The sequence below is a fragment of the Gigantopelta aegis genome, chromosome 6 (assembly GCF_016097555.1).
Source record: "Gigantopelta aegis isolate Gae_Host chromosome 6, Gae_host_genome, whole genome shotgun sequence".
Taxonomy (NCBI): domain Eukaryota; kingdom Metazoa; phylum Mollusca; class Gastropoda; order Neomphalida; family Peltospiridae; genus Gigantopelta; species Gigantopelta aegis.
Genome location: NC_054704.1, coordinates 60720715 through 60733557, shown reverse-complemented (window position 1 = coordinate 60733557; position 12843 = coordinate 60720715). Strand labels below are relative to the sequence as shown.

Here is a 12843-nt window from a genome sequence, read left to right as displayed (position 1 = left end):
TACAGGATGTGACGTAGTTGTGTGATGGAGAGGTTGGAATGCGGAAGATTGTTTTGATTTCATGGCATTCTAGCTTTGATGTCATATTTATTTCGTTTACAGCATGTGGTTTAAACCAAAATATCACATGTAATTTACAGAAGTGTAGCAACAAGTGGTGAAAGTTATGGCGGATGGTCAAAAAGCATTTGAAGAACCCGATTGTGGTAAAGCCTTTACTAAAGGACTGTTGTTAAAAGCGCTCTGTCACGGATGGTTGACCTAATTATTGACCCAACAAAGTATTATATGACAATATATACATTTGATTTGTACCTAAAAGTACTTTATTGAACCAACTACATAACCACCATATCACACTTATTACTGATATTTTATAAAAATAATTGAATTATAGGTACGGTCCATAATTCTGAGAAAAATAGCAGCTATTTGGATAGCCCGAGTACTCTGACTGTAAGAGAGCTAGACGGACATTTGGACATAAACACGCTCTCATTACAGTCAGAGACCAACCTATGTCTTTTTTTGGCAATTCCTGACTACCAAACGGTAGGCAACGAGTCCCGCTCTAATACCACAACAATCCTATGTTTGACGTCAAATACCTTTACATCAATAATTTTCGAGTTAAGTGATACAAAAAAATCCACATATTAATCACTAATACACATACTACAGAAAGAAACCCGACAGCACCCACATTCAGCTACGCTTCGTGACACTCCGTCGCAACAATTGCAAAGCTCGGCGATCTATTTCGAGACTGGGCGATTCCGCCTTGTGCAGTAGTTACAGGGGTCATCTCATGAGAGGAGGCAGTACGTAGCACATACGTTTGCCGTATCCTGTCGACAGCACCCCAAATGTATCCTTCAAATTCAAAATGGAATCAATAATGTGTAATTGTTTTGGTTTAATGACGTAATGAAATCCAAATTCATCCAAAACGGCATTAGCCAACTCTTCCATGTTGTAACTTCGCTTGATATGAGACGGCCCCTGTAACTGCTGCACAAGGCGGAATCGCCCAGTGCGCGATCACGTGGTCTACGTCTCGAAATAGATCGCCGAGCTTTGCAATTGTTGCGACGGAGTGTCACGAAGCGTAGCTGAATGTGGGTGCTGTCAGGTTTCTTTCTGTAGTATGTGTATTAGTGATTAATATGTGGATTTTTTTGTATCACTTAACTCGAAAATTATTGATGTAAAGGTATTTGACGTCAAACATAGGATTGTTGTGGTATTAGAGCGGGACTCGTTGCCTACCGTTTGGTAGTCAGGAATTGCCAAAAAAAGACATAGGTTGGTCTCTGACTGTAATGAGAGCGTGTTTATGTCCAAATGTCCGTCTAGCTCTCTTACAGTCAGAGTACTCGGGCTACTATTTGGAGAGCAGAGGTGTCACAGATTATTTTGAGTCACGTGACGGACATTCCCTGAATAACCGCAGTGCCAAAACGATTTACCAAGCTCGTGTAACGAGAACACTTAACTGTCCTCTGCGACTTAGGGTAGATAGAAAAAAACAACCAATGAAAATAAGTTATTAAAAATTAATAAAAACATGTACTGAATGATATTGAGCGTATACATTAATTTATTTTAGTAACAGAAGCATGTTAAACGTCAACATTCCCGACTAGTTAGGCCTTTGCATCTATAGGTAAATTTATCGTTGGTCGTACGCGAAAAACTCTAAACATCTGGATCACAAACACCGTCATTTTCCACCTTGTCAAATTCATTATTATACAAAATATGCCATAACAGTTGACTTGGGATAGGAATTGTTACATTTTTAAAGAATACTCTGAACTAGACAGTGTTTATATACGATGTGACTATATAGCCTCCACTAACGAGGGCTGGCTATATTCACAGCAAAAATGTATATAGGCGGTAAATAAGTACATGTATTTGATTGATCCATATTACCGAATCATCTGGAACAGAAGGAATACATACTAAGTACTGTACGAACTGCATTTTCTGAACAGGGGACGGGGTGGGGGAGTATATGAATTTAGCGGACCCTTTTGTGTACGCTTTCCATAGATATACGAATAGCGTCATATTGTCCCTACAGTACTAACAAATTTTTTATTATAATAAATAAATTAATAATAATGACGATGATGATGATGATGAATAAATAAATAAATAAAAATAACAATTACAAATTATCAGTGGCTGAGGTAGATTAACAGAAAGAGAAACTAACTACAGACAGTACACAAACTAACAACAGGGCTTGAACTTAATAGTTTTTCACTGATTGCAATTTTGAGGCTGCTTACGTAAATTTTGTAAAAAAGTTAATTTTACTGTAAATAAATATGACTAAAAGGTTATTTTGCTGTATTTAGTCACATTTCAAATGCTCAAAATTGCAAGGGCCAATAAAACTAAAAATACATTTTTTTTATAGGCTACTAGTAAAGCTGAGACTACTCCCGGGTCCCCCTCTAAATTTATATAACGTTTCTGTAACATCCCCCGCACCCACCCCACCCCACCGCAATGTGATTTTACCATTATAATACATATAATAATAATAATAATACACAATTATTATTACTATTACTACTACTACTACTACTAGTATTATTATTATTATTAGCCTACTACTACCTTTTTGGGGTGGAGGGGCGGTGTTTTATCTGGAGGAGTTTTGGTTATAAAAATGCAAGATTAACGTGTGTGCACACACACGCACAAACGGCAGGCTGAACTTGTCCCTGCACGTAGAACTGGATTCAACTGGGTTATAAGTAATAATTAGCCAACCTTTGGATGACAAAACATGCAACAATACACTGTTTTTTTACGCTATACATTAAAACCGAAATACCACTTTGCGAACCAGTCAAAATAATTTGCACACGCTTCTAATAATAATAATAATAATAATAAAAAATGGTGAGTTCATGTTCAACGTATTCACGGTTATTTTCGTCATGAAATAATATATTTTTTATTATTTGCCATGTATATAGCAGGCCCTCATTTGCCAAGTCTTTATACATGGCGATCGTTTATATAAAATACATTATACTGTTGTCGTGTATATATAGCCTCATCACTACGAGTCATTTTTTCCGTATTTTTATGACTTTTTACAAGAAGACTTCCAAATTTTAAAAATGAAGTGTGTCGTGGAATTCCCTCGATCGTAGTCCAATTAAAATATTTTGGATCATACAATAACTAGGTTTGGTATTCCAAATGAATGTAAGTTTCATTTATAATGCATATTTAGAGAAACAAGGCCCACTAAATCCGTGATTGAGCTCCTTTAAAGGGGCAACATCAGTTGCATTTACACTTATAGTGGTGTATCGGTGCACCTAAGTATTTAAAGTTCATTTTCTTGGTGAACACATTAAATTATGTGTTAAAATATGCATCTCACCAAAGAAGCAGTTTATAAATAGAGGATAATAAACGAGTTACCAGTTATTATCAAATTTATGTCCCAAGTGAAATAATTTTCACGTCACGAGTGACAAGTGAAAATTATTTCACTCGAGACATAAATTTGATAATAAATGGTACCGAGTTTGTTATTCTAATTATTACCCCAGCTATTTGGGGTTTTTAAAATAAAAGCCTTTATTTTCCATATAGCCTACATCGGCTACATGTCCATGTATACAGAAACGACTACTTTACTGTTATGGGTATTGCTTTAACTTTGTATTTTATTCATGGTTCACAGATAATTTTCAAAACCCAAAGTTCTATATATTCTGTAAAACCAAATCTATAATGAATTGCACTAAACTACCATTTTATTACAAGTTTAACAATGAAACCAGAAAGACGTAAACGCAAACGCTTTAAACTATGTGACGTCATTGTATGTGCTGTGCTAAATCGTGATGACGTCATATTTAGTACCGACAAGATGATTGGTTTGTTGGCGTCAAATCGTCCAATAGTACTGTTCATTAAACCAATGCATGAGAAATTATGATTTTTATTTTCTCCGTTATAAGTGCCTGCTGGGGTAATAATATAAAATATACCATTGACCTCCAAAACTGTGTTCACCTAACGACAAAAACACTAGTACAATATTTACGAAAATACTATTCTACACTTTTCAGCTATGATACGTGAAACAAAATAGATTGGGAAAGAGTTGACCTGTACCCCTCTATATCAAAGGCCTAAAGACTAACCCTATACCTAAAACTAGCCTACCCTAATCATTGAATGGGGGATAGTAGTAAAACTCGTACCATAGATTGCAATCAGTTAACATAAAAAAATCAATAATATGGATGTAAAACAAATCCATTCTAACAAACAAAAGTGAAGCACTCTCCAGTAAACAGGAACAAGTGCAACATTTCTAACTGCCTTCAGGCGCATGTGTTTGCAAAAAGTATCGCACCAGGCAATGTGCAGTTTGTCATTTTCCATTTTTAAGGCCACTACATGGGCAAAAAAAAAAGGTTTCTTAACTATGCACAGTTGATGAACACTTTGTTTAATATTTTTTTAAAAGGAAAAAATCAGATTGTCGAACATTCTTGTCCGGTCTGCATTTTACCAACACCCAACGCTAACTCTGGATGTCAATACGGATAGGCATTACGTTTATACCAGTGAATAGTTTGTAAAATATCATTTTTTAAAATGAATTGATTCTTAATTAACACAATTTATACACTGAAAATTATTTACATTTGTTATGAATGGATTATGTGAATACTATTCACTACAGAGGCACACAAATGTAGCATACCTTTTGCAGATCGAATATAATAATTGAAACAAATTCTAACAACGGGGCTTAAAAATCATAAAAATTAAATGATTTGTCTTTGTAGACCTGGCACGTATGAGGTCATGTGACATACACTGAATATTAATTCATCTTCCATTTTAATTCAATTTCACTAATTGCAATTTTGAGGCTGCTTACGTAAATTTTGTAAAAAAGTTAATTTTACTGTAAATAAATATGACTAAAAGGTTATTTTGCTGTATTTAGTCACATTTCCCAATATTTTATAAAGAATTGCTGAATAAATAGAATGACAGAAAGTAAAATTCATTAGTTACAACCAGTTAAATCTGCAATTGAGAACAAAATATCAGACGATAGTGGAAACAAAAGACAGAATGACCGGTCTGATCACGTGACACATTTGGTGCCAAATAAGTAGTTTTTCAGTCGGAGATTGCCGAGTCGATAACAAATAAAATCTTTTCATTGCTCAAATAAAATATAACTTTTATTGCATGTATCAAACATACAAATGGATACAGGTATGGGACAAAATAGAGGCTGTTAAAAATACTGTTAAATTACTTTACGGTAACTGTCGTAAGCTACTGAAATTTTTCGTCAGTTGCTTTTTCATGCACACAACACAGCTTGTTTCCTTTGATGTCCAGTGTGCAGAATGATGATTATTTTTTGTATGGAAAAAAGTGTGCATTTGGAAATAGCAGAGATAGGTGCTGTAAAATATAGTAGGGTGCGAGAAAATAAAGGAGGGAGGCAAAATGCAATAGTGGGGCAGCCGCCCCGTTTAAATGGAGCAGCGAGAACACTGTGTAATAAAACAAAACAAAAATTAAATAATCAACTAGGATTAGGCTTGTAAGAATTGGGAGGTCCACAACTGATAAATACATTGTATTTTGTTAGGTGCCTATAGCCATGTTGGCATCAGGGGCAATGAAAAGGCAGATTCAGCTGCTTTGGATTTGCCTCATGCCAGGTTTGGTGTACCTTATACTGATTTTAAACATAACATTAACTAGTTTATGTTTTCAACTTGGCAAGATGATTGGAATGGTGTGATTTCGAATAAGCTTCATTCTGTTACACCAGTCTTAGGAGGGTGGCTGTCCTATAGGCAGTGCATGGAGGATGAAATGTCTTGTGTCATGCTCGCATCGGTCATACATACTTGACACATTCATTTATCTTGAAGAAAGATCCTCCACCTCATTGTAAGCACAATCAGGGTAGTGGAGTGTAATCATCTAAAGGAAACTAGGAAAGATATGTTTGCAATTTCTTCATGATACTAAATTTTATTATAAATTTTAATTTTACATATCTCTGATATTTGTATTTATTGCACATTTCTTTACACTTTTTTACATGATGTTGTTCATCACTTCATGTTTGCATTTACTTGAGTTTGAAACCCAATAGCCAATGTATTTGTTCGTGCTGGGGTGTCGGTAAACATTGATTGATTGATTCATTCATTCATTCCTCGTGTGAAACGGACCAATTCCTCCTGCTGGCCAATAATGATTTCGATTGACATACAGTTACAGATAATGTAAAAGTAACATAACAAAACTGTAACAAAATTGTAGTAGGCCTAATAAAACGCACAGTCATATCCGATATTCTCATGAGAGGTGACAATCATAACAAAATGAACAACTAGCATTAATGAAATGACACTAATATGTGAACCCTAATAAGTAACTCTTTGGTCTTTGCTTACAACAGTAATTAAATGTCTTTGTGATTATAAAAATATGTAAATATCACATAGTGAACCAATGAAGAGTAATGAAGTTTACATGATTATTCTATTTGTAGACTATGATGAAAGTACCAAACCAGGATATGTGCGGATTCGCTTGCACATTCCAGGAATTGAGCCACGGACTGCTGGTAGTTTAAGCAAAATACTTTCAAAAGATCCAAAAGCCAAAAATGCCAAGTTCATTGGCCCAGTTTGTGATATTAGGTAAGATCATTTATTGCCTGTATTTTCAAAAGTGTATTTCTGTAAATAAATGTATTTATGTACGAGTAGTTTCATGCTTGGGTACATATCACCATGTTTTAGCTAAATGGTGATATCAATTTTGTCTTAGGTTTGGAAGAGTAAGGATCATCACATGCCACTATGAAAATGGACCACAACCACATTTTCATTAAATGATAAGTATTTCAAAAACTGTTGTAGGTACAAATTGTTAAGTACAAGCCCTGCAATATATCAACCAAATTATGAATAAAAAATATGAATAGTATAACCCCTACTCTAAACTGAGTATTAACTGAAAAAAGTGGAACCTTTCTTTCACAGCTCATTTATGATACAATGGGATGTTCTTACAACAGCCTAGTAGGTAGTTTTACACAATATTATAGTACACATACTTTGTTTTACAGTTGCTCTCTACATGTTTCATGTGCAAGGGTTCTGGATAAAATAACATTGCATACATTTACTGCACATATACCGTAAAGTAATTAAAAAAAAATTGGACACTATCACATGGATCACCAAAACCAGTGCTGGCAGTATTAACTCCTCTATCAAAAGTTCATTTCTAATTTTGACTCGGCCAGGTGTTATTTGCTATAGTGTTAACTATAGACAGTTTAATTTGTAATGTGTTCTTTTCAGGTCCTATGACTTGAAGATTGTTGGAGAAGCTGATCTCAAGGACCAGAATTACATGTTTACAATCAAACGACTTCCTTTTGATATTATTCCATATAAATGTACTTTTGAGGTAGGTATTGCCATTGTTCACAGCATCTTCTGTTGTATGGGGCACGATCTAGTTCAGTGGGTCAAAAGTTAAAAGTTTGTTTTGTTTAACAACACCACTAGAGCACATTTATTTATTTTTTATCAGCTATTGGATGTAAAAAATCTGATAATTTTGACATTGTTTTAGAGAGGAAACCTGCTACATTAGCTCAGTGACTAAGAGTGCTTGCCTATTGTGCTTGGGCATACGATCGAACTCTGTTGTTTAACCTGTTTTCTGATTGTTGGTTTTTCTGACTCAACTAGTGCCCCATGGCTGGTATATCACGGGCTTAGTGTGCTGTCCTATCTGTGGGAAAGTGCATATACAGTGCTGTCTGGTGTATCGGCGCACCTAAGCTTTCAAGGACCATTTTCTATGTGAACATTGTAAAATATTTAATAAAATGCGTCTCTCACCAATGAAGAAGTGCATAATCTGAAATACACTACAAACTGTTTTATGTCTGTAGTAAATAAACATTTTAAAATGGTGCATAAATATAGGCACCCCCTTGTATCCAAAACGATTTGCATGTCCGGTGATTCGGCACAGTAGATGTAGATCGTTGACCCCGCTATTTATAAACCGCCCATGACCTCACTTTTAGCCCATAAACGCTACACTATTGTCCCAGAATTATTTTAGTATTTTTTTGTTTTGTCTTGTTAAAAATATGACTAGGAAAATGAACGATCACATATGACCCATCTCATGATCAGTTTCGGAATCGTTTTCTTGAGTGGCACAGTACTGCAGATGCATACATGTTCATTGTCATGCATGGCTAAGATGCCTACATGGATTTTATTTTTCTCGGGTAGATTGTGCACACACGTGGATCTTATTTCGCTTTTATTTTTTATAACAATGTGACAATTGTGAACTGGAATGACTGTCAATTAAGGTGTAAAATTTTCGTTTTGTTTGCATTTGCCTGTGTTTTCTTTTTCTGTTTAAATAAAAAAATAACCGAACAAAAATAATTACATTTATACAGTTTACTATAATTTTTAAAATGCGGGAAAAGTGTTTTTAGACTGGTTTTAACATTTTTAATTAATATCAGTAAGGATGACCTACTTCGCGTTTATAAACACGAAAACAGGTGAATGATTTATTTTGAAATTATTATATAATTATTGATAATTCTAAAAAAAAATTAATTGCACCCGTAACAATAAATATGTTGATACTTGATTAACCATTGAAAAAGGAATTGAACTTTAATTCGTTAAAAACTCCGACAACATGACAACTTCCTAAGCATATTCAAGCAAAATACCAAGTGCGCCGAATCACCGGACACGGTTGTAAAAGGTCCCATGCAGCTAATGAAAAAATATAGCATTTTTTTCTAAGACTCAGAATTATCAAATGTTTGACATCCAGTAGCCGATAATTAACAAGTCAGTGTGCTCTAGTGGTGATTTTAAACAAAACAACTATATCTTCTGTTCTATTCATATTGTTCTTCAGCCACATTGAATAACAACTATAACTTCTGTTCCATTCATATTGTTCTTCAGCCACATTGAATAACAACTATAACTTCTGTTCCATTCATATTGTTCTTCAGCCACATTGAATAACAACTATAACTTCTGTTCCATTCATATTGTTCTTCAGCCACATTGAATAACAACTATAACTTCTGTTCCATTCATATTGTTCTTCAGCCACATTGAATAACAACTATAACTTCTGTTCCATTCATATTGTTCTTCAGCCACATTGAATAACAACTATAACTTCTGTTCCATTCATATTGTTCTTCAGCCACATTGAATAACAACTATAACTTCTGTTCTATTCATATTGTTCTTCAGCCACATTGAATAATAAATAGGAGTGTCCCTCCATGGTGTTCCTCAAATGCCGTGAATGTATACGAGTCTTATTATTTATAATGATATATAGGCTACAAGTCGGGGATGATCATACAAAATATACTGTGTCTAACCCAAATTATAAGTAACCCAGGTTATTTAATCTGGCTTAAATCTGTGTAGCATTCACATGATGTGAAAAATAACAGGTTGTTGTCTGTGGGTGATGATGTAGCAGTCTTGTATTTCCGATATAGAACACCACCACATCGAAAATCAATTTGCATTCATATATGATCCTTTATCATTAGTATTTTTCTTTAGTATATTATTTACATTGGCTATTGGGTGTCAATGTTTTAACATGCTATCAGAAGCAAAATCAAACCTACAACTGTGTGATCCCTATAGTGGAGTCAAGACACTGTGGTTTAACCTAGGTTATCCATCTACACTGGAAAATAAAAGTGCACCTAAATTAGCCTAGACATAAGAGGGGTGTGGTGTTAAAATAACGCAGGTTACATTATAGCTGAATAATTTGGCTCTACATTTTTCACACTGTAGGCACTTAATCAGGGTTTTTTTAAAATGATGTATATGGGCCTTTAGATGTAATTCCATTGATTAGATATTGGCATTGCACTGCTGTTGACATATTTATTTGTACATTTATTTACTTGAAGTGTGAATTTTGTCTTCTTAAAGAGTCAAAAATATGTTTTGTGAGTCAGTGTAGCATATTCTTTATTATGACTGGTTCTAAAAACATAATATGCTTAACAACAAAAGAAACTCCAATATATTAATATGTATATTTGTTTCTTGATTAAATTAATTTGGTAAATAGACTCTGAAAATGGGCCTAAATTTTTCACAAGACATTGATCATTTAAAGACACAAAAACTAATGACATTCAAAGTGAATTAATTATAATAAAGAAAATTAAGTGAATATTCTTATTTTGTTTTGTTTAGTATACATATAACCATTTAACCAGGTGGCTAGTTCTGCTGAATAATAGTGTCTAGTTTTTATTATTGTCGCAAACACCATCAATAATTTCATGGATATTTGCTAATTTATCCTGGAGATAATGTTTTGAAAAGATTACCCATTAGACATTAACAATTTCTGAATAAAAAATAATATATTGCAACAAATCAGAGCTTCTAGATTATGGTAGCCCCACTCCCATGGCTAGTGATATTCAGTGTTGGGCTAGTAAATAACTATTATTGCCATGCCTGACGGCTAGTGAAAAAAAGTTGTCAAATGCTGCATTTAAGTCTATTTTATAAATATGAATATTCTGGCCCCACCTTTACCTCCCCAAGCTTATTGTTTTTAAGTTCTATCTCCCTCTTTAGGTGACATATCTGATTATTACTATTAATAAAATTGTATGTACTTTAAAGTAAAGTAGGGCTAGTGGATTTTTAATCATGGCTAGTAAAAAAATAAAATTACTGATCCCATGGCTAGTGGATTTTATAAAAATTCTAGAAGCCCGGCAAATTATTCTGTAATCTTTAGGTTTTTTTATACAATTGATTTTAGCTTTATTATTAAAGGCATATTGTCACAGACCACTGAGCTATTTAATGGCCTAACAAAATATTACCTGAATAAAAATAATTTTATTTGTCAATAAATGCACTTTATTCAACCATGTTCATAACCACCATATTTTATTTATTAATGATGTTTTGTAAAAATAATTGAATTATGGCAATGGTCCATAATTAAAAAACTAACATTGCTGAGAGCGTTGACATGGATTTCATTCCATCAGGGTTCATTACGGTAATAAAATAGCTAGGTTTGGTTTTCAACAATTAATGTAATTTTTAGTTATTATCCATTTTTAGAGAAATAAGGTCCTTAAATCTGTGACAGTATGCCTTTAATTCTATATCAGTGAATTTTTTTTTAATGTTTTTTTTTCCCTTTTCAGGTCCAGAAAAACTGGGTGTATGTCTTTTTAAAAAAGAAAGAAAAGGATCAGTCTTGGGAACAGCACCTGAGAGCAGGCAGCCTAGAAACAAGTGATTGATTCAAACTGAGAGCAGGCAGCCTAGAAACAAGTGATTGATTCAAACTGAGAGCAGGCGGTCTAGAAACAATTGATTGATTCAAACTGAATTAAACAGGCAGTCTAGAAACAAGTGATTGATTCAAACTGAATTAAGCAGGCAGTCTAGAAACAAGTGAATTATTCAAACTGAGTGCAGACAATACAGGAAAGTGGTATTCATGCAGAACAGTACAGTGATAAATTCAGTTCAAGAAAATGGAGAGAGGGGCTGTCTGGTGTTTGATCCTGGTTAAAAACGTGTACGGGCTTCCATTTTTATAGAGGGGACAGGCTGATTTTTGCCTGAATTAAACGAAAATAACAATGTTTATTCATATTAACATTATTACCAAACTGCTAGGGATCACTACACATTTTTACATGGATTTTCCTAATATTGTGAGTAAAACGATAGAAATACATGGTGAAAAGGTTTTAGGCCAACTCATTTTACCTGAATGTCGCCATTGTTTTTGCACGAATTTGAAGATTTGCTCCAGCCTTTATATTATTTAGAGTATTTTGGGGGTTCATTGGTGCCAGGTGTATGCTGGGAAATACACATCTGTGGATGGAGGTGAACCAGGTGGGTGATAAGGTGGGCAGTTCAGAGGATGGTCAGATGGGACTGCAGCACGTCTGCCCCCCCCCCCCCCCCCCCCCCCCCCCCCCCCCCCCCACCTCTGCTAGAGCTTTTACTCTTTTACTTTTACAATACATTTTGAATGACAGTTTGGTATGAACTGCCTTTTTTTATTAGTCTTGGTGGTGGTATAATTGTCATTTTGACTTCATAGAGGACAATCGGTAGATGAATTTGTTTTTTTCTGTTATTTAAGACATTTTTTATGATATTTTGTTTTATATACATACTGAAACTGATATTCTACCAAACTGACAATGACAGAAGGTGCTACTCCTGTGAGATGATGAACGTGTTGTTAGAAACGTGTATGCGATTGTTACTGTGTTAACACCACATACATGATTGTATAATATACAATGTGCAATAAATGTTTATGATCATTAAAATAGTTTTATTTTTCAGGTAATAATCGCTTTCATATTACTCCCAATGTGTATTTTTGTGCTGGGTTGTCCTTAAACATTCATTCATCTCAGAGCATGTCAAGCAGATTTAGGCTCAAAATGCATTAAAGCTGGGTCTGGGTCTGGTGAGTGTGGCAAAAGTAACCATGTCTGGTGTATTTTGATATCTGGTTAGAACTGTAACTGATAGGAGCTATCAAGATATATTACCTGTGTTCATATCTTTTAGATATATTTTCATGTATAAACACTAACAATAATTATGAGAATTCCACATGCATCTCCAGTTATTTATTAAGAAAAATGAAATAGTAAGGGTCAGACATTGTGCAGCTGCTATTCTGGCAGTG

General features: G+C 34.3%; 1 protein-coding gene across 1 annotated transcript; it reads left to right on the top strand.

The window, feature by feature from the left end:
* On the top strand, positions 1–12475 carry LOC121375817. The gene is made up of 4 exons (XM_041503474.1): positions 1–206; positions 6587–6737; positions 7407–7515; positions 11324–12475. The coding sequence occupies exons 1-4, from the start codon at positions 167–169 to the stop codon at positions 11420–11422; spliced, it is 399 nt and encodes a 132-aa protein (XP_041359408.1). The 5' UTR covers positions 1–166; the 3' UTR covers positions 11423–12475.
* The last annotated feature ends 368 nt before the right edge of the window (positions 12476–12843 follow it).

Excerpts from the sequence above, each read along its gene's own strand:
- LOC121375817 (XM_041503474.1), top strand. The coding sequence starts at position 167 with ATGGCGGATGGTCAAAAAGCATTTGAAGAACCCGATTGTG. Across the intron at positions 207-6,586 it reads ATTTGAAGAACCCGATTGTG|ACTATGATGAAAGTACCAAA; the intron begins GTAAAGCCTTTA and ends TTCTATTTGTAG. Across the intron at positions 7,516-11,323 it reads CATATAAATGTACTTTTGAG|GTCCAGAAAAACTGGGTGTA; the intron begins GTAGGTATTGCC and ends TTCCCTTTTCAG.